The sequence below is a fragment of the Abramis brama genome, assembly GCF_963993115.1.
Source record: "Abramis brama genome assembly, chromosome: 6".
Lineage (NCBI taxonomy): Eukaryota > Metazoa > Chordata > Actinopteri > Cypriniformes > Leuciscidae > Abramis > Abramis brama.
Window position 1 is genome coordinate 5,118,037 of NC_139968.1, and position 23,738 is coordinate 5,141,774.

General features: G+C 39.7%; 2 protein-coding genes across 2 annotated transcripts in view; one reads left to right on the forward strand and one right to left on the reverse strand.

Annotated features, from left to right (window-relative positions):
* Positions 1-638: 638 nt before the first annotated feature.
* On the reverse strand, positions 639-5,638 carry LOC311085830 (LIM and cysteine-rich domains protein 1-like; the record flags this gene model as incomplete). The annotated part of the gene is made up of 4 exons (XM_084118450.1): positions 639-1,697; positions 1,839-2,054; positions 3,778-4,095; positions 5,594-5,638. The coding sequence occupies 4 exons, from the start codon at positions 5,636-5,638 to the stop codon at positions 1,569-1,571; spliced, it is 708 nt and encodes a 235-aa protein (XP_083974576.1). The 3' UTR covers positions 639-1,568.
* A 672-nt stretch (positions 5,639-6,310) lies between these two features.
* The window catches only part of LOC311085831 (dynein axonemal intermediate chain 2-like), a gene marked incomplete at its 5' end in the record, with an annotated part of 32,275 nt that continues 14,847 nt past the window's right edge, over positions 6,311-23,738 (forward strand). Inside the window, one exon of the mRNA XM_084118451.1 lies at positions 6,311-6,475. Coding sequence (XP_083974577.1) covers positions 6,311-6,475 — 165 coding nt within the window. The remainder of the gene's footprint in view (positions 6,476-23,738) is intronic.

Sequence of the window (23,738 nt, forward strand, 5' to 3'; positions counted from 1 at the left end):
AATACTAAATGCAAATAATAAAATGCAAGTAACCATATCAATGTGCATAGTTTGGATATCAAAATAAGCAGATGTATCAGTTTAGGGATTTTGTACTAATTGACATCAGTGACTAAGCATCCCATCAAACTCTATGGTTTTCTGGTGCATAATATCTTTGTAGAAAAAATAGCCAAATGCTAGCCATGGAAGGCAGCCATGGAGATTGAAATTATCGAGATATTTTGAGAAACTAGTCCTTTGTCATTCAGCCAAAAAATCATTGTCAGTTGTTAATGAATCTCCATCAGTTTGTAGATTAGTGCTATTAAATGGGTCATGAACTGCATTTCTATTTTATTTTATTTTCCTGATGTGCACTTATAATGTTAGTAGGATTTTCACATCAAATACGTTATAATTAAGACATCATTTAAAAGTTAAAGGCCTAATTTTAGCCCTCTTATTTAAACGAGTGTCTCTTATGCCTTCAATGTGAAGTCCACGAGCATGAGACTGGCTGCAGTTCCTCTAACGGCCACTGGTGTCAGTAACTGTTAGAAATTTCAGAACCTACGCAATGCTCCTTTAAATATGAGCTTGATAAAAATGATCATTGTAGAAGAAAATTTCAGATGGCACTTTGAGGCTTTTGCATCTGAACTCTTCATGTATAATAAGTATTATACATGTGGAACTCTTTGGAAAACTTTAACAACGTTTTTACTTTTACAGCTTCTGAAATAACTAATAACTAAAAAGTGTTGCTTATAGCATTATATTTAGATCTACTCCCACTCTCTACTCTCACAGTCTGTTGAGCGCACAAATGCAGCAATCTCACAAATGTCAACACGATTTCTGCACTTTCATGAAATGCTTTCACTATAACTTACAGAGTGCAAACTATGTAAATGAGATTTATTATGCAGTGTAGACAAGCATCCCATCATTATAACTGGAGTTTTGGCATTTCAGTCACTGGCTTGGTTGACTAAACAGGAGTCTGAGATCAGAAATCACTGATAGATTAGACATTACAACTAACATAAATGTTGCCGCATTACTGTTGGGTCCAAATCTTTCCATAAAGTCTGTCCGCAAAGCCTGCGTCAAACTCATTTACCAAAGAATCTGAACAAACCAAGCTCTAACTGATGCGAACGCTCTACTGAGACGCCACCTTCCTAACATTAAAATTCTTTGGAAGGTACAGTAATGCTATTTTAGTCCAGTGATCCTGTTGTTCTTTCTGTCTATATAGAAAGTGGGTTGGTCAAAGAGGAGATGATGACGAAGTAGGGCTTGATCTGTGTGTTCATTATGTAATACAACCTTGAAACGGCAGCTTGGTGTCAAGAAAAGCTGTTTTTGGACCAATGTGGAAAACATACAGTATGTTGTTATAGTACAATTATATGTCAAAAGATTTGATTTCTCAGTTCATGACCCCTTTAATAGGTTCTAGACTTTTAATCAAATAACATTTTGTTGATATTGATGATCGATGATGGTTTTTCTTGTTGGATGTGAGTGTTCATTGTCTATTTGCCAGGGTGATATTTTGGAGTATTTGACTGTTTTGTGAACTATTTTGATGGGCGTTTGTCACAGCCGCACTGAACTCTGATACTCTGTCCACACAGCCAACAGCACAAGTGCTCCTTATGCCAGGCATGGCCATTGGCCTCCTGAAGGAACGTTTCTGAGAAGATCAGCTGCAGAAGAAAGAAAGAGACAGACAGAGAGAGAATTCATAGGTGCTTATTTCACATACGCATCTCAAGCTAAAGAATATATCATGTTCAGTTTTCCTTATTTTCCTTTATTGCATTTTCTTTAAGATGAAAGTGTTTTACCTCATCGCAGCCCAGGCAGCGAGGTCTGATGCTCTGGCAGTAATGGCGTCCGCACATCAGGGCTCCTTCCTTCCAGAAGTAAATGAGGTCCACCAGCGGCTCTCCACACTCGCAGCACATGAAGCAGGAGGGATGCCAGAGTCTGGTGTAGCCGGCCCTGTCCGCATACACCACAGGCCTGTCCCGAGCGGCCTGCTGTCCACAGCCGCTGCAGTGCTGCGAGACACACGTACAGCGTAAACATCAGGTATGAAGGAGACAGGCTAACAAAGAAAGTCAAAATGGGGGAAATAATACTAACACAGATGACCAAGAAAACGGTCACAGTTAATAAATGTCAGTTTATTTCATTAATTAGCTTTCACTTATAACACTGAATATTTATACAGCAATTGTCTCCGTTACAAAAAGTGTTCACTCACTATAGCAAGTGGTCATCAATGTTGGTTACCAAATTTGTGCACGCATGAAAGCTGTTAAAAACAGAAAGCTTGTCGCCTGCACATACTTTGTAAAATGCCCTTTATCGGCATTTAATGCCCATTGTTATTTATTAAGTGTTTTTTGCAAATGGAAGTAAAATAATGACAAGAGTTTTTGAAACAAAAAAGCTTGTTGAATTGCACTACTTGAAAAACTATGCATTTGCATTTTAATGCATTGCATTTTTATGGGCTGAAATTCAACATGGTTGAATATTTAAGCTGGGAATATTTCAATTAAAAACATTTCAAACACCTTTTCATTAAAAATTCAATAATCCATATTCACCTTTCAGATTTCACTTCCAAAATATTCAAACTGTTTAAAAATACAACCAGTAATATTCAACAGGCAATTTTCGGTCCATTTTATTTCGCTTTACAGATTCGCTTCCACAAATTCAGTGGTTCAAATTCGACAGAAAATTCAACATTTGACATCCGGGAACGGCAGGAATATCTGCTGTTAGTCGAGCTCACCAGCAGCGGCTGTTGACGAAGAAAACTATAGAGCAACGGGTGAGAGCATAGATATCATATATAAACGCTAGATGTCTTAAGGCGGAGTCACTTCCGGCATCACCGTTCGGCCATCTTGTCACAGTGAAGCTGTGAATTAAAGGAGAAGGTTTCAAACCTGTATGAATTTCTTTCTTCTGCTGAACAGAAAGGAAGATATTTAGAAGAATATCAGTAACCAGGCAGTTTTTGGGTCCCATTGACTTCCATAGTAGGAAAAAAATATACAGCAAGATGGCCGCCACGTGCGGACATCGACCTCCATTGGCCAGCAGCGCGCACGAGACATCTAGCGTTTATATATGATATCTATGAGATATCATTGAGCGTCATTCACTCATAAAAATGGGTTTACAGAAATGGAGCAAGTGTGTGTGTGTGTGATGATTATCAGGACCAGTATATCTATGGAAAAGCTGATAAAGACACAAAAGCTGTTTACACATTTAAGTCTTCACAGTTAGTTTTGCACATGTAAGCAGCTTTCTCTACTGTGAACGAGATTATAATGTTATCCCCTGATGCTGATGTTCAGATAAAACTTTAATCTGAGGTAGTAGACACATATTTCTCTCGGTTGTTTAGTTTTCTTAACTTTATATCACGGTGCTATGCCGCAGAAAAATAGAAACTGTTTCTAAAATAGAATCGCCGACAAAAAAAAGGACAAACACTCTGATTATCGTGGAAAATAACCTTTTATCGCGTGTCGTTAGGACTTACAGTGTACTACAAGTATACTTAAAATTAACTTGAAGTATACTTATTTTTTGTAAGGGTGCCCTAGCCTCAGTTGACATTAAACGGCTCATTACCAAATTTAAAAGTGCTGGCTAATGCTAAACGTAAATACTGTAAGATTATTATTAACGTTGGCACTACTGATGTCTCCGGTTAGTTTACCCTGTTAACCATCTGCAAATCCTTCACTAACTTACATATTCACTGAGAGGAGACTGTGCTGTTCCATTAGTGCTCTCATCATCTGGCTGTTCCTCGGGGGCATTTTCATTCTTCTTGGCTGTACCTTTTTCTCCAGGCAAGGCAACTTCTCCCACTCCTAAGGATTCCTCCTTATAGTGTTTCACAAACTGAGCCATAGCTTTCAGCTCCATCTCGGACAGGCTGTGGCAGTATGCAGGGTCGTGATCATAGGAAGGTAACTGTCTGAACAGTTGCCTGTGACGATATAACGATCCTTCTGTGCCAGCCACGGGTCGTCTTTCTTCAGGGAGAAGCTCCATGTACTGCATCGCCTGACAGAAAGAAAGAATTATGTAAGAGAATAGCAAAAAAAAGGGAAAAACATTAAATATCTTATATGTACTCATTTATTTATAGAGAATTATCAAAAGAAAATTGACCGGTGGCATTTTTTTGTGTCTCACACTGAGGAAAAGTGTGAAATGGTAGCAGTGTTACATCCTATACAATGCTATGCTGGTTTGAGAAAGTCAAGGCTTGATGGTTTTCCTAAAATGGACAATCAAAACTCCCAAAATTCCCTTGACTTAGATTGACATAATGTTCAAATGAGACAAGACTCTTCAGAGAATAATATAGGGCACCTTTTGTCAATATGATTTACTGTCCCCCATCATAAAATGTTCTACCATTGTTCAATATTCAGTGATGGTTGAACAATAATTGTTTTCGTTCCTAATCAACTAGTTCCTAAATGTTTATTGAAAAGTTGTTAACAGAGAACAGTGAAAAAGTAAAAAATGCCCATGTAGTAATCTTATTTTACTAGGGTATAGTGTTTCTAAATCAAATAAATGAAAACAATGCAAGGAATGGTGTAAAACCCTACATTTTCAAATAATTGAGTGCCCAACTTATCTCCCTACCTTCTGTGTGCAGGTGGTGTGTCTGAGGGTTTGATACGAGACATGTAATAGTTAAATGCATGAAGACTTTTCTCTTTAAGATGGTAATATTGGAACACTGATATAAAACAGTGGCAATATAGTTATGTCACAATATGCACAAATCACACAAAGTAGGAGAATATAAAACAAACAGACTTTAATCCAACAATCCAAACGATCACAGGGCATAGAAACTCAGGAGAACAGGAAAACAACCATGATACATAGATGACACCAGCCAAAAAAACAAAAAGGGAGTATCTGTTATTGGGACAGAAGACTTGACATAACAATGCAACAAGTAGCAGAAGCTAGTGATGTCCAGAATCCATCTCCTGACCCATTCTCTGATTTGGAACAAAGTGGTCAGACAAACACTTCTACCATTAGTCACATCACCTTCGTTGTCTGCCTCTGCGAGGTGGATGTGTGCAGTGGGTGTCTACTCCATTGCTCACTCTTCTTTGAGATGCAACCACAGTTATATCCAAAGGATCAAGCAAAGATAGCATACATCATCTCATGTCTATCCGGCAGAGTGTTGCAATGGGCAAATTCCATCTGGGAAGCAAGTGGACCCATGATAAATTCCTTGACAGCATTTACCAACCCAGTTCAAGGAGGTGTTTGGCCAAACGCTGAGCCCATTGTCAGTGCATGATCAACTTTTCAGTTTACATCAAGGTAAATACATCCGCACATTAGCAGCGACAGGTGGTTGGAATGAAGCTGCATTAATAACAGCTTACTGTCAAGGACTTAATTCCACCATTCGTCAACAAAGGGCAATTTATGATGACATCATTGGTCTGGAAAGCTTTATTCAACGCTCAATCCACATTTCGCCTGTATGCCTGTTTACTGGATCAACCCGCTCACTCACATTCGCCGCCTCACCACCTGTCGCAACTCCAGCACCAGAACCCATGCAAGTCGACAATGTCCATCTGTCCAATGCGGAGCGCTCCGCATAGAAAATCTTCATGAAGAAAAGATCTCTTTCTGGTGCTGGAAGGATCCACTGCTGACGTCATCCTGGTACGCCCTTGGATGCTTCAACTCTCACCTACGGTATGCTGAACCAGGGGAGAAATCCTGAAATGGGGAGATAGCTGTTTAAAGAACTGTATTAAACCTGTCAAGAAACCAGTCATCAAGAAAGTCTTAATTCCACAACTGTTGAGAGTTCAGAGGTAACAACACAGCAAGAAATACGTCCTGAGTTCCAGGATGTCTTCAGTTGGCAACCAAATTACCGTCTCATTGGCCATGGGACTGTGCCATCGATCTGCTGCCTGGTTCTACTCCAACTAAAGGAAGGATTTATCCACTCACAGGTAGGAGCTGTACTATCTCAGCGGCAGGGGGAACCTCCGAGACTCCATCAGTGTGCCTTTTTTTAAAGAAATTGATATTGCAGAAACTACTCGCAACGAATCAGCTCTGCCCTGGAGGTCCGAGCGGTGGATCTACGTGCCAACATCCATTCGTCTGCCCCTCATGGACTCAATCCACACCTCTCCGGGCTCTGGACACCCAGGCAGCCAACAGACCCTCTCGCTCCTCAGTAATCGTTACTGGTGGCCTAGTATGACCAAGGATGTCTCCCAAATTGCCAGAGGATGCTAAGTCTGTGCCATGTCGAAGGTTCTGCACCACCTACATGAAGGGAAACTGGTACCCATACCACGGAGGCGCTGGTCACATTTGGGAGTGGACTTTTTGTCAGATCTCCCTCAATCTGGACACCTACACCTGCATCCTGGTAGTCGGTTGATCGCTTCTCGAAAGCTTGTAAACTGACCCCACTAAGGAGTCTACTAACAGCCTGAGGCGCTGTTCCAACACATTTTCCGTCACTTCGGAATTCCTGAGGATATCGTGTCAGTTTGATTCATTCTCACGGGTATGGCGTGCCGCCTTTCAGCACTTGGGAGTCTCAGTGAGTCTGACATCTGGGTACAACTCTGTCCAACGGCCAGACTGAGCGGAAGATTCAGGAGATTGGGAAATATCTGCGGTCATATTGACACCAACACCAACACGGCTGGAGCAAATTCCTTCCTTGGGCCGAGTATGCTCAGAACTCTCTGAGACAAGCTACAACTGGATTAACACCATTTCAATGCATACTTGGTTACCAACTGCCCCTGTTTCCCTGGTCAGGTGAGCCCTATGAATTTCCAGCTGTAAACCATTGGTTTGAGGAAAGTGAGAGGGTCTGGGACTCAGCTCATGTTCATCTTTAGTGGGCAGTTCGGAGACACGAGAGCCAGGCCGATTGCAAGAAGAACTGCTACACCCCAGTACCATGGGACAAAAGGTCTGGCTCTCCACCAGGGACATCCGTCTTCGACTGCCCTTGTAAAAAGCTGAGTCCCTGCTACATCTGTTGATTCACTATCTTCCACAACACTAGCAAGGAGACATGGAAAGATGGTGATTTGGCAAGTGGTTATGACGTGTAGACGATAAGCCGCACTGCTTTGAGCTGTCGCTAAAAAGAACGCCAAAATCACCATTTGGACGGGACGGGTTCTTTTTTCTCTCAAAAAGAACTCTGAAATAAAACAAGGCCTACCCACTGGTGTTTAAAGTTAAGGAATGTGATCTACGAGAGATTATGCCACCAAAGAATATAAAATCAGGGCAACAACTGAAATTACAATCTCAAAATGACTCAACCCACGGATCAAGCTAGCAAACAAGCGGCTAGCGAGCAGAGTTTGGGAATGTGGCTACAGATGCTATTCTTTCGGCCATTCAATCGCTAAAGGGTGATTTGGCTAAACAATCCACTGATATGATCGAAGCCATTAAAACTATATCAAAATGGAGTTGCTATCTCACTCCAAGAGAATTGGAGAAGCTGAGGGCAGAATTTCGGATGCGGAAGAAGACGTCGCAACACTTCAGCAGAAAACTAAGGCCATGTCCACACTAATACGTTTTCGTTTTAAAACGCATCTTTTTCTCTCCGTTTTGGCCTTCCGTCCACACTGAGACAGCGTTTTTATTAAGGAAAACGAAAACGCACTCCAAAGCGTATACATTTGAAAACGCCGTTTTTGCGTTGTAGTGTGGACTGTGAAACTGGAGGGATTTAAAAACGATGACGTAAATTTAGTCATGTGACGCATATTGTACCAATAGATATTCATGTTTATACCAGTATTGTGCCTGTTATGTGCTATTCACTTTCACACTGTTGCTAAAAATATTCTACATTGCACACTCTTCATATCACAGTTCTGCAAAGATGACAGAATTTACTCACATTTGCTGTCCTGCGGTAATACATGAGAGCAGTCGCGTTTTAGACCAAACATATGTTGTCTGCGTGCGACCTGGACGCATCAGTGAATGGTGAGATATTTTACTAAATAAAATTATCCTGTCAGAAGAATTGCATGATAACTTCATTATTTATTTTTTCATCTGAATCATATCAGTGAGCTTTTGTGGGGTTTTACACATGCGCAGTAAAGGTGAATTTAGAGTTTTCAGGCGTTTTTCAAAAGTTTCTCATCCACACTGAAACGTCCGAAAACGCTTGAAAACGCTAGTGTGGACGGAGAGCGTTTATAAACGAAAACGCCGTTTTCAAATGTATCCGGATTAATGTAGACGTAGCCTAAGAGGCTAGAGGAGACGGTAGAGACATTAAGTAACAAGATCCAAGACCTGGAAGATCGAGGACATCGCTCAAACCTGAGGTTAGTCGGCCTACCTGTAAAAGTAGAAGGCGCAGATATATGTGCTTTTCTGGAGGACTGGCTTACCAAAGTTTTGGCTGACACCTTTTCTGTCGCTCCTATCATTGAATGTGCCCATCAGGTGGGCCAGATCAAACCGAACCGTCCTTCTGCTCCCCGAACAATTGTCATGAAGTTTCTGAACTATAAAGATTGCGAAAAGACACTAAGAGCGGCTAGGAAACTTATTGAGATAAAATAATTAATCACTTTCCGGATCTCTCGGCTGAGACCCTTCAACAACAGCGACGCTTCGACGCCATGAAAGCCCTGCTGAGATCTATGGATGTTCGGTACCGCATGCTTTATCGAGCACATCTGATAGTAACCCATGCAGATCAGCGGCGAATTTTCAAGACCGTCTCAGAAGTGGAGGATTTAATTCTGGGTTTGTAAAGTACCACATAAATAGATCTATGCAGTATAGCTTGTTCTAATGGGCTGGTTTATTTTTTTTCACACTTAAAAGAAGGTAAATCTCTTATATGATATACTATCTCGTCCTTTTGCCAGTGCATAGAAACCTGAACTAGGATGATATATGAATATGACATTCTACAGTTAATGTAAATACCTATATATGGTATTTAAGCGAAATTCAGATGCTCAAATAAATAAATAAATTCTCTTCCTTCTCATATTTGGGTAAGGATTATGGTTTAATTGTACAATTTGTAGCGCGTTTGAAACGGAGTAATGTTTACAAGGTCACACCATGTTGCTCCATATAATGTGGATCAATGTTTTTTCATAACCGAAGTTTGTAATTTGGGTTACTCTCATGCATTTTGTTTTGGGGAAATGCATTGTTGTGTATATTAATGGGGTTGGTGTTTTTTTGTTTGTTTTTTGTTTTCCTTCAGCTCAAATGAACTGTCACATCAACAGATGCAAGGAACTCCTCAGTCCACATCATCCATTAGATGTAAGCTAATATGTTAGAGTTAAAGATTTGCAGTTGGAATGTAAGGGGATTGAATAAACTTGTTAAACTCAAACAGGTAATGGATAGGCTTAAACAAATGAAACCTAACATAATATTTCTACAGGAGACTCATCTGCTAAAAGATGACACTAACTGAGTTTCAAAGAGGTGGCCGGGGCAGGTTTTTTCTTCCTCCTACACCTCATATGCTAGGGGTGTTATGATATTCATTCACAATTCAGTCCCATTTCAGATGCATAGATCCACGGGGTAGATTTATAATCCTTAATGGTTTGATTGTGAATTAAATTAATTTAATCAGTTTATATGATCCCAATGAAGATGATCACTCCTTCTATCAGAATTTATTTTATACATTTTCATCATATCCTGGACAGTATATAATTGGAGGTGACTTTAACTTTGTATTGGACATTCAGCTTGATCGCTCCACAGGTATAGATGATACTCACCACCAGTCAAGGAAAATAATTATAAAAGGTATAATGAGCTAAATTTAACAGAGATTTGGAGACATCTTAATCCTAATAAAATTGAGTACTCATGTTTATCGAATACCCATAAAACTTATTAAAGGATTGACTACTTCCTAATCTCTAGTAGCTTGATATCCAAAATCGGAAGATGTTGGTATGATAGCATTTTGCTGTCTGATCATGCTCCAATAACGCTTATATTAAAAATAAGTAGTTTAAACCCTGCTCCATTTAGATTTAGATTTCAAGCAAGTTGGCTTCAAAATTCTGATTTTGTAAAATTATGAAAATGTATGAGTATTTTCAGTTCAATAAAGACCAGAAAAGTGCTTCAGTGAGGTGGGAAGCCTTTAAGGCCTATATAAGAAGTGAAATAATGAGCTACACAAGATTTAAATCCAAAGAATACTATAAACAGTTGGGAAAACTTGACAACAACTCTTTACCAGAGACAATCCTGGGAAACAAAGAGAACTTGTTTTATTAAAAGCTCAATATAACAAACTGACACTAGTAATAAAATAGCTAAAAATTTGATGTGGTTAAAACAATCATACTATATGATCAAGGTGAAAAACCTGGGAAATTATTGGCAATTGGAATTCCCCCAATTGACTGAAGATGCAAAAAAAGGAATTATTGGAAGCTGTATAATGTATGAATAGTGGAAAGGCTCCAGGCCCAGATGGAATACCTGTAGAAATTTTAATTTTCTAAGAAGCTGCAACCGATGAGTCAGCTAAAACTGGGATTCTGCCCCCATCTTTAAGATCTGCAATAATTACTTATTGTGCTGAAACCGGGTAAACCTCCTATAGACAGAGCATCATATCGCCCTGAGTGTGTGTGTGTGAGAGAGAGTGTGTGTGTGTGTGTGTGAGAGAGAGAGAGAGAGAGAGAGAGAGAGAGAGAGAGAGAGAGAGAGTGTGTTGCATTTATGTGTGTTAAGCCCCTTTCACACACGGGACCCAGGATTGATGTTCTGTCGATGTAGCATACTTTGTCAGAATAGCATACCGGAAGTTGAGTTTTATAGTGGGGTCTGTCCAAATCAAAACGTGGACAGTGAAAAGGAATTACCGTTAGCGCGAGACGAGTCCGGCTTGAAGCGGAAGCGACCAGACGGCAGAGGATTATGTTCACAAATCAAACAATGATTTGTCTCAAAACAATGATTAAAAAAGCTGTGATATGTCATCATATTGGATGATGACAGGTGTCAGTGATCATTCTCAAGTGTCGTGATCAGCACTGCTGCTGTTTTATCAGTCAGTGGTTAGATCAGCGTATAGGCTAGTCAAAAAAACGGGACAAGGGAGGTCACACACGGGACAAATAAATTAGGCCCAAAATACGGGACTTCCAGGCTAATTCGGGACAGTTGGCAAGGCTAGCTGTTTTAAAGCCCCTGGTTTAATAAAAATACAGTTTCTACAGGGGTAGGCCTATGCTGTTTTGATAGCCCCTGTTTCGATAGGTCTTGCTCTTGCTTCATAGAAAATGAAGTGTTGGGGTATCCTTTTTTGTTAGTTTTTTTACCAGCACACTCCTTCATAACCTATTTCTGTGTTACTAAAAGAAAATAAATTATAAAAACATTCATTGTTTGTAGACTGGTTGAAACATATTTTAATACAAATTTCAAATAGGTACTGTACAACTTTCCAACAGTTTGAGGCAAACATTATGCATTTAACACACACTTTTTACACTTGAAATGCTCTGAGGCAAGGGTTGCAGGGGTACACATCCTTGTGCGTCCATCTTGAGCATATGTCACACTGCACCTTTAAAGACAAAATTTTTAAAATTCACTTTAGAAGTGCAATATATAATCAATGAAGCATTGAATAATTGTTACAAACTTTTTCAGCTGTACTAGCAGTAAGAGGAAATACATTTCTTCTTACTGCTACAAGAGCCTCAAATACTGTAGCCATAGTTAAGGTTATTGTAATGTAAATTTTTTCAAGGATGCCTGTATTGCCTGCTTTAGTGAAAGCAGGAATGTCAGATTGCTGATTACTGACTACAACAGAAGAGTGGACTGTCCCAGAAGACACCATGACATCTTACAAGGCCATACCAATACTGAGAACATTTTATCTAATGTTCATGTGGGCTGGATTGGGAGGCGGATATGAGTGGGGGAGAAGAGTCATACAAAATGCTTTGCGTTCTGCTCTGCTTGTGAATCACAGAAAAAAACAGGAAACAACTGGCAGCAGTGTTACCATTATTTTCCTGTTAAATCACCATTTATTTTGTTTCCATTAAATATTGTTAATTATTTTTAGCATAGTAACGTGTACCACTAATTGTTATAGACATATTCTAGCTTGAGTTAATACAAGAATAGGCATATTCTTGGCTGATGCTTAAGTGCATCAGATAGCACTTAAGTGAAAAAAACCCTAATAGTGTGTTGAAATTAACTTTTTTTTATTGTAATACAAACACTGAAAGGTAAATACTTTTCAAATGTAGGCACACATGGATCAGACCAATCACATAAATATACTGTATATCAATACAGTGTTTTTATTGTTTATTGCTCTTTATTGATGAAGAGTTCCATTAAGTGTTAAGTATTCGTTTGAATGTATTCATACATGTTGAATTTTAGTGGTTTAGGTAAACACTAAGTGTTGAGGTTCAGTATTTTGTTATAATGAACAATGTATTTGGGTTTACAATACACTATATTTAAGATGAACTCATAACAATGAATCGCACAGACAGGCCTCTCATTTACTGAAGCTGCAACAACCCTACAAGTGGACAAAAAACAGCACAGAACATTATCAAAATGCAATAGAAAGCCAATTATCAAATTATTATTAGACAAATTTATAACTAACACATATTCACAAAATAAATTAGGCATAAATCTGGCACTAAGTGACATTACCAACATATTCCACCAAACAGCATCCATGTGCAATTTGAAAAAGAAATCATCAAAAAGGAAACAAACAAGGAGAACTGCGCCATCAATATCATGAAGCTCTTAGACCAGTAACTTCTGGAACAATTGGAACAATCTCTATAGACCACAACAGGAAGAATTGACCATTCAAAACGGGAACATATGGAGGACACACTTTGAAAATCTGTACAAAACAACTGAAACAAATCATGCTCGAAATGAATTAAAAACCAAATTAGAAATCCTGAAAGAAAAAATTAAAGACAACCAGAACCCCCTAGATTTCCCAATCACTGTAGATGAGCTTACAGAGAGACTACATGCTTTAAAACCCAACAAGGCATGTGGCATTGATGGAATATTAAACGAAATGATCAAATACACCAACGACAAATTTAAAACCGCAATAATCAAATTATTCAACATAGTTTTGAGTGTAGGATATTTCCCCGACTCCTGGAACCAAGGCCTGATTACACCGATCTTTAAACAAGGAGACAAATATGAGCCAAACAATTACAGAGGCATATGTGTCAATAGCAACCTGGGGAAAATATTCTGTTCGATTATTAATGTAAGATTGCAGAACTTTCTCAAAACCCACAACATTCTGGACAAAAGTCAAATTGGTTTTCTGCCCAAACACAGAACATCTGACCACATCTACACCCTCCACACCATCATCGATAAACATGTATACCAGAATAAATCCAAAGTCTTCGCTTGTTTTATTGACTTTGAGAAGGCTTTCGATTCGATCTGGCATGAAGGACTCTTCCTAAAACTACCGGAAAATGGGATTGGAGGGAAAACATTTGATTTGATAAACACCATGTATAAAAACAATACATGTGCTGTAAAAATAGGTAATAAACGAAGAGAATTTTTCTCCCAACATCAAGGAGTCAGACAAGGTTGCCCATTGAGCCCCACTCTATTTAACATCTATATAAACGAATTAGCCAAAGCCTTAAATAACTCCACTGCCCCCGGCCCAACCCTGACGGACTCAGAGGTCAGATGTCTCCTCTTTGCAGATGATTTAGTCCTTCTGTCAAACACAAAAGAGGGACTACAACAGCTCCTCGACGTCGTAGAGACATTCAGTCAAACGTGGGCTCTCAAAATTAACTTAGCTAAAACAAAAATAATGATTTTTCAAAATAGATCCAGGTGTAGGGAAAATAAATACGTCTTCAGAGCAGGAAACCAAGTCCTCCAACACACCCACGAATACACATATCTGGGACTAAAGAGAGTCTGAGAGTCTTCTACATGATTAAAAATACTATTCGACATGAAATTCCAATTCAAACCTGGCTAAAAATCCTAAAAGCAATAATTGAACCCATTGCTCTGTATGGCAGCGAGATATGGGGACCTCTGAAAACACAAGATTTCTCAAAATGGGAAAAAGAGGAAATCGAAACTCTGCATACCCAAATTTGTAAAAGCATCCTAAAAGTAAACAGAGCAACACCAAACAACTCGTGCAGAGCTGAATTAGGACAATACCCCTTATCTAGGAGCAGAACCGGCACCGGAGCGCAGTGACCCGAGCTCATCCCAGCTGAAGCCCTGCGGTGTCAGGAGCAGAACCGGCACCGGAGCGCAGTGACCCGAGCTCATCCCAGCTGAAGCCCTGCGGTGACAGGAGCAGAACCGGCACCGGAGCGCAGTGACCCGAGCTCATCCCAGCTGAAGCCCTGCGGTGTCAGGAGCAGAACCGGCACCGGAGCGCAGTGACCCGAGCTCATCCCAGCTGAAGCCCTGCGGTGTCAGGAGCAGAACCGGCACCGGAGCGCAGTGACCCGAGCTCATACCAGCTGAAGCCCTGCGGTGTCAGGAGCAGAACCGGCACCGGAGCGCAGTGACCCGAGCTCATCCCAGCTGAAGCCCTGCGGTGTCAGGAGCAGAACCGGCACCGGAGCGCAGTGACCCGAGCTCATCCCAGCTGAAGCCCTGTGGTGTCAGGAGCAGAACCGGCACCGGAGCGCAGTGACCCGAGCTCATCCCAGCTGAAGCCCTGCGGTGTCAGGAGCAGAACCGGCACCGGAGCGCAGTGACCCGAGCTCATCCCAGCTGAAGCCCTGCGGTGTCAGGAGCAGAACCGGCACCGGAGCGCAGTGACCCGAGCTCATCCCAGCTGAAGCCCTGCGGCGCAGTGACCCGAGCTCATCCCAGCTGAAGCCCTGCGGTGTCAGGAGCAGAACCGGCACCGGAGCGCAGTGACCCGAGCTCATCCCAGCTGAAGCCCTGCGGTGTCAGGAGCAGAACCGGCACCGGAGCGCAGTGACCCGAGCTCATACCAGCTGAAGCCCTGCGGTGTCAGGAGCAGAACCGGCACCGGAGCGCAGTGACCCGAGCTCATCCCAGCTGAAGCCCTGCGGTGTCAGGAGCAGAACCGGCACCGGAGCGCAGTGACCCGAGCTCATCCCAGCTGAAGCCCTGCGGCGCAGTGACCCGAGCTCATCCCAGCTGAAGCCCTGCGGTGTCAGGAGCAGAACCGGCACCGGAGCGCAGTGACCCGAGCTCATCCCAGCTGAAGCCCTGCGGTGTCAGGAGCAGAACCGGCACCGGAGCGCAGTGACCCGAGCTCATACCAGCTGAAGCCCTGCGGTGTCAGGAGCAGAACCGGCACCGGAGCGCAGTGACCCGAGCTCATCCCAGCTGAAGCCCTGCGGTGTCAGGAGCAGAACCGGCACCGGAGCGCAGTGACCCGAGCTCATCCCAGCTGAAGCCCTGCGGTGTCAGGAGCAGAACCGGCACCGGAGCGCAGTGACCCGAGCTCATCCCAGCTGAAGCCCTGCGGTGTCAGGAGCAGAACCGGCACCGGAGCGCAGTGACCCGAGCTCATCCCAGCTGAAGCCCTGCGGTGTCAGGAGCAGAACCGGCACCGGAGCGCACTCTCACAGCTGATGCTGAAACTACAGCCAGACCAGCACAGCCCTATCTGGCCCAACCAAATTATAAAATTACAAAAACAAAATTACATTACCTATTTGAAAGATGCTACTAAATCACAAAAGAAGATGGAACTCTATTTACACCTGAAAAGAGATTATAAACCAGCAGAATACCTGAGCTGTGTGAAAGAGCATAAAGTGAGGCTGTAGAGAGAGGACGGCACAGGCAGAGATGGCAGCCGAGAGAGCAGAGACTGTGTTCACTGTGCTCTCAGGGAGAGGTGTGTGTGTGTGTGTGTGTGTGTGTGTGTGTACAGAGACTGTGTTCACTGTGCTCTCAGAGAGAGGTGTGTGTGTGTGTGTGGGTGTGTGTGTGAGTGAGTGTGTGTGTGTGGACAGAGAGAGAGCAGAGGATCTGTAGACACTGTGATCTACAGCACATCGAGGGTGTGTGTGTGTGGATCTCTCGCGTGCATTTGTGGATTGATTTTTTTTTCAGATGTTAAACAAATTATATTTTAAATATCAAAAAGATAAATCATATCAGTAAGCCTATTAAGTTTTAGTACTCCTCCAGTGACTGCTGGATATTATCCTTAAGAACACAGTTTCTCACAGTTTGAATCCTGTTCACTGTTTATATATATATATATATATATATATATATATATATATATATATATATATATATATATATATATATATATATATATATATAGAGAGAGAGAGAGAGAGAGAGAGAGAGCGTGTAAGTGTGCGCGCGCGCGCGTGTGTGTACATTTATGTGCATTTTGAAATTATTTTGAAATTATTTTTGTCGAGGGCTTTTATTTTGAAGTCCGATGTGGTGAAGTATCCGGTAACCAGAGCCCGTCTACGGAGAGCCTGCCCACTCCCTATTAAGTCCTATTGTACCGAATTTTGGTTGTAGTTCCACCAGAGATCCACTGGGGGCGATCGCCCATGAGTGCAAAATGAATGGGAGTCTATGGGGCTAGACGGCTAAATGTGTCTCTTTCATCTGATTGCCGTTGAGAAATCTCAGATTTGATTCTAGGTTTTGCAAGTTCAACATGGGTTATAGGTCGAAAGTTGAATGAACGAGTACTTATGTCCTTTCGATTTCTTACAAGTTGAGTTGTTGTTGCCCATAACACGCTAGCATTCTGCTAATGAACGCTGATTGGTCAGTGAAGGACTGATTACGACCAGAGATGCCGCTTGATGGCATCGTGGTATCCGAAGCGGGACCAGAAACAAACAAAACAAAAACTCTTCTAGCACGTGTATTTACCTGTGTCAGCTGTGTTGTCGATGCCTCGAGTGAAAAGAAAGTGCAGTGCGCGAACCAGGGGGTCAGCGTTTTATATTACTTTGAAGGTACCCCCGGGAGCCGCCATTGGCTAACAAGCCTTCACCTGCTGTTAGCATCCCATTGACTCCCATTCATTTTGGCGTCACTTTGACAGCGAATAACTTTACATCTGAGGCGTTTAAAGACTCCATTTGTCCATTGTTTATTTCTAAAGAAACACGACAATGTATAAAATGCTCCATTACCTTGTATCTTATGTTATGGCCCCGTAGAAGCAGTTTTTTGTAAAAGTAGGCTAACGATTGCGTCATAACCACGCGACTCTCTGGAAATTACCGTATAGACAGGAGGAGAAGCTCACACTCGCAATCAATAGGGGAGCGTCGGGGAGAGGTGGAGGCATCTTATATAGTACTGTCTATGGGAGGCATGCATTCCGATAAAGTCAAGGGACAAGCCCATAGAGAGTCCATAAAAGCAACGGAACAAAATATTTCAACAACGTTTTGAGGAATTGTAAATAATTCGGTGTGTAGCAAGTGAAAACATATGAAGTAACATTCATCCACGAACTTTAAATAATTTCTCTACTTCATTAAATATGAAGTATGGGTAACGAGCCATTCCTTAACGGGGGATGGGGAAATTATACAGGCAATGGAAAAAAAAAACATCTTAATGTCAATCGCGGTTAATGTTATTCATGTATTTACATTTACATGAAGATGAATGTGATCCCTTTCATCATGGTCAGAAGCCATCTACAACATGTCCTAGCCAACATAACCTAAATGTGAAATAAAGAAATAAAGAAAAACGTTTCTGATCAAGTTTACCATGATTTATTAGGCAAACTCACATGATTTAACACCTAGGCCTATATGGTATGTGTGCATCTGTGCCTATTTGAATCACTTTTAATAATTTTGGAAGATTGTGCTGACATGTAGGCCTACTTTGCCTGTTTTTATTTATTTTATTGTGTGTGTGTATATAACGATTATATATATATATATATATATATATATATATATATATATATATATATATATATACACTCAAACGATTACAATCCAAAAGTGTATTATTATTTATAGCTATTTTAAGGTCGATTTTAGCCACTTCTTTTGTCAGGCCTATAATGTTTTAATTTAAGATGTCATATTGTAATTATATAGCGTGTTTTAATTGTAATATATTAATATAGGCCTACATTATATTATTTTATTACTATATTACGATTTAATTTTCAAACTCTCTCTCTCTCTCTCTCTCTCTCTCTCTCACACACACACACACACACACATTAATGTTCAATGTGAGTTTACTCTGAATCTGACACATCATTGGTCAGCTTGCATGCGCTTTATGATAACACCTAGTCAAAGCCATTTTTTCTGGAGAGCCGTGAGACTTCGACGTTGGAAACTTCTGATCATCATTCAAGACAAGTATTGTGTTATAGAGGTGGTTTCTTTGGCACAGCTATTAGAAGACTTACAATTGTCAGACAGGTTGCTCACGTCACATCTACGTCATCAAGCTCAGTTTGAGTCTGCAGTACGCTTGGCAATCAGGAAGTAACTGCTCCTAATGTGCTTCAACTTCTCTCCGTTGAAACCTATGGGGTCGCTGTGTCCAGTTTATATACTGTCTATGGCGCGAACGCACCAGAGTGACTGAAGGATTGCCGTAAAGCAGTATCTCTGGTCGTACGATGTGTATGACGTCATTGACACTTTAAAATACTTTTTAAAGCAAATAAGTGGCTCTAAAAAATCTAACACCCCTCCTTCTTTTTCTAGACTTCTATAAAGCATTCGACTCCGTAGAGCATCCATTTATTCTTTCGGTGCTCGAACACTTTGGCTTTGGAATCAAATTTAGAGAGTGGGTTGGTGGATTATATCGAGATATCAGTAGCTGTGTCCTATTACCTAGTGGTACCACCCCAAGCTTCAAGATTAATGTGGGTATTCCTCAAGGTTGCCCCATCTCACCATACCTGTTCATTTTAGCCACAGAAATGCTAGCAATCTATATTAAAAACTGTAATGATATTAAAAAACTTAATGTACTCGGCACAGACATAATAATCAGCCAACTAGCGGATGACACAACAATATTCTTAAAAGATAGATACCAAATTTCAACAACTATTGCCAAAATTGAAAAATTCTCAAAAGCATCAGGTCTAACATTAAACTTAAAAAAGTGTGAATTGCTGGCTGTACACGACACTTCACTGAAAAACATTTGCAATATCCCTATTAAATCAGAAATCAAATACCTGGGGATTTACCTCTCCAAGGACCAAAAACAAAGCCAACTTCTGAATGTAGAAAATAAAATTAAAGAATGCAAATCAAGACTAAATATATGGCTACAGAGGGACCTATCAATACTAGGTCGAATTTACCTAACTAAGATGGAATGTTTATCAAGATGTACTTATCCAGCCTATTCCAATGCCATTCCAAACAAATTGATTAAATCTATCAACCAAATTAATCTAAACTTCATTTGGAGAAACAGACCACATTATTTGAAGAAAAGCGATATGGTTAAAGACACTAAGGAAGGAGGACTAAAAGTTATTGATTTTGACTGCCTTAATGGAACCTTAAAAATAAATTGGTTAAAATCTTGGATCAAACACAGCAACTCCTTTTGGTATTGTATTCCAATGACCTTATTCAAGAAAATTGGGGGATTAGAATTTCTTCTTAGAGCGGACTTTAGTGTTAACAAACTACCTATATCATTGTCAGAGTTTCACAAACAAATACTTTTGTATTGGAAAATGTTATACGTACATAACTTCTCACCCCACACATCTGTACTCTGGAACAACAGATATATTTTGCACCGCAACAGATCTCTGTTCTTTGAGGATTGGTATGGGAGAAATGTATGGTCTATGGCCGACTTAATGGATACCAACGGACATTTTTTAAATTATGAACAATTTTGCATCAAACATAATTTCAAACCCTTAAATTCAGACTTTACTAAATTACATAAAGCACTACCCAAAGGATTTGTCCTTCTAACAAGAAACATTTTGGCATATTACCCGATACAACCACAATTGGCCCCACTATCAATTCAAGGGATCTTTGTTTTGGATAAGCAATGTACCAATCACTTTATTAGAAATTGTTTTATTGATTTTCTTTATCCTAATATGCAAAATAAAAATAACATACTACAAAAATTTGATAAAGTGTCAATCATTAAACTAAGAACAGTGTATCTAACACTCCCTATACCTCCTAAAGTGAAAGAAACACATTTCAAAGTAATGAACAACATTTACCCCTCTAAAGAATTACTGAGACTTCGCTTTGGTATAGATGATAATACATGTACATTTTGTGAAATTGATGTCGAAACTACGAACCATGTGTTTTTCTCATGTAATGTGATACAGATATTTTGGTGTGATATACATAAATGGGTTAAGCAACAGATATCTTCATTCCCAACCTCTATCTCCTGTGATGACATAACATTTGGTTTGATATTACAAAGCAAGGGTGATGAGCTCTGTACTAATACAATTGTATGTCTAGCTAAATTCTTTATTCACAAATGTAGAATTGTAAAATCATCTCCCAAATTTGTTGTTTTTTTAAATGAATTTAAGCTGTATATGAAATCCTTAAAAACTCTGAAAAGTCCTAAAGCACAAAAAATATATGATACCCTAAAACACTTCCCAACTGAGGTTAATAGCTGAACAATGACTGAATTCTCCCCTTATATGTTTTTTTTTTTATTTATTATTTTTTTTTTTATTATTATTATTTATTTTTATTTGAATGTCTCATCCTCATTCTTGTTACTAAGACTACATATATATTTACTGTTTGTATTGAGAGCTGCTCCCTCTGGCTATATTTTTGTTGTATCTTATTCTGAAGAAACTGATTTTATGCAGCCATGTTTGTTTGTAATTCTTGAAATTTTCAATAAAAAAAAAAAAAATAAAAAAAATAAAAAAAAAATCTAACACCCCGCAACGTGTAATTTCTTTGCATCTCCTTTCGAATACAACATTCAAATTACTAGACAAAAAATTATATCCTGAGAAAAGTGGATTTTGATGTGTATAGCGCCATAGACCTCCATTTATTCTGCACTCGTCCTGTGAGCGCCCTCATATGGAATCAGAGTGGAACTGCAACCAGTTCAGAAGCCGGAAGTTTACTGAGAGTGAAACTTCTCGCCTTATCTGCGGTAACCATAGACATAATAAATGCTGACTGGTGAGGGTATAGACAGCTGTCTTCTGTAGTGTGTAGTGTAGTGTGTACTGTAGTGTAAGTGCTGACTGGTGAGGGTATAGACAGCTGTCTTCTCTGAAACATATGGAGTCTTTAAAGTCCGCGTGAACCGGAAGTTGCAAACGACTTTTCTCCAGTGTTGTGACGTATTTCCCAGTGAAAAGGAATATTGAACAGAGGGCAGGGTTTTACTCTAGCGCTCCTCCTCTCCATCTCTCGCTCATAGCAGACTAACGGTTTGAGGGGAGTGGTTAAGCATTTCCCAACCCAAGTCCTCAAACCTACGTCATCAGGGAAGGTCCTCCGATGCAGAGGGGAGGGGCATTTTCAGATTTTGATTAAAGATTATGAAGCCAAAAAAATGTTTTTGTGTGGATTGACTTGCATGGATGAATTGTTCACCACAAAACGATCAATTTAGGCAAACAAAGTAAATATGGTCAATTTTGATTTCATGTGGACTTTAACCACTGTTCACCTGATGTGAGCAAAACATACAAAAAATGTAACATAATGAACATTTATGAAACGCATATTCATGTTTTGTAAATGATTAGTTAATCATTAACTAATCAATTGTAAATTACTTATAACTGAATCTACACAACATACATAAAATAATGAACATAATTAATATATATATATATTAATATATTCAATGCAACTGTGCGCAAGTGCTCAAACTCGTTTTGATGTATTTATGCAAGTGCCTATAACGTTAACGTTACACGAGCTGAGGCCTTTAATTTTTAATTCTTCATTCGGCAACAAAGACTTTCGTCCAAATTATACGTTAGGCCTATAACATTGCAAATAGTTTTTCCGAAAGAAAAGCATGCTCATGCAAGAATTATTAACTTAGTTTTAAGTATCTATAACGGTAAAAAAATTATTACAGGCCGATAATTGCGTTAATATTAAAATATAACTACAATTAAACATTATTAAAATACACCGGGTGATGGATATACTTACTGAGATGTTGGATGATGAGGGGAAAAAAAACAATAATTAATGTGAAGTTAAATTGATAATTAAATTGTATTTTTGAATTAAGTAAGGTAAATGTATTGGTCGCAGAGATGAAATTGTCCAGAGAGATGCTCAGATGTCCAAAGATGAAATTTTCGCAGAGATACTTGGTAGAATTTCTGACGAAAGGGACCTGTGAAACATGACAATCGTATATATAGTCCCGCATTTAAAAAAAAAAAAAAGTGATGAGGCATTCTCATTGGTCATTTTCAAGTGTCTTTTAAAATGACAATATTTTATTGATGAGTCGCGTTAAATTGTTTTTTAAAAACCTGTGTAACATATATATTGCCCTTTCGATGTGTGCAAAAATATTGTAGATGGTAAAAAAACGTTATCTCTAATAGTTTTTTTTAATTTTTTTTTTATGTACAAACGGCATGGCAATATCATTACATCTTTGCATTAGAATATACAGAACAGGTGCATAAAAGAAATACAAATACAACAAGAAAAATTATAATCATAGTATTAAACAAAAAAGATTGAAAGGTTAAAGGGGCTTGGTTGTGTTTTTGTTTTGTAAATCATATTCTTCTTTAATGCAAACACTATTTATTGCATTATTCTTTTTCATCACTTTATTATTCATCACACCGGCTCAGACCCCGCCCAAATCAACCCAAGTCGGCACGTGACTCCTCACTCCTAGAAAGGGTTGCTAGGTAACGGGTTGCTAGGAAACAGTTTGCTAGGTAAACACAGACTCCAGAGTTAATCAGACGTTAACGTTCGTTATAAAAAAAACTTAAAAAAATATAACTTACATCTTGATATGTCAGCCTCAGTAATAACAGATGTCGTCGAGAGTAACATTACACAAGGTGAGAATTAAAAATATCTGAAAATTACGGAGCCCGGGAAGTCACCTGTGGGAGAAAAAAAAACAATCCGTGGCGACGGTTTTGAAATCCGTCCGCTCAGTTTATAAACCGTACTCACGAATTCTCAAACTGTTCCCTCGGTTTAACAAATCGTGCCCACGGATTAATAAACCGTACCCACGAGTTTCTAATCCGCGCTCTCAGATTTGTAAACCGTGCCTTCAGTTTTTGCAATCTGTAACGTTACCCACGAATTCATAAACCGTGCCCACGCTTTCACAATCCGTTCCCACGGGTTTGTAATCTGTACTCACGGATTTGTGGCTCACTCTCATTTTAGAAGAACACGTTGTTAACGAATCTTATTGTATATTGTTTTATTGAATATTAAGTGGAATACATCAAATTGTCTTAACTGCGTCTGCATGTTTAAAGTGATTCTCAATTGTAGCGGGTATGGGTGGAATATACGATATAGCCTAATATGAATGACGTGCATCAAAATCTTTTGTTTATTTGTGATTATCTTAGCACTTTATTATTATTTTCTAAC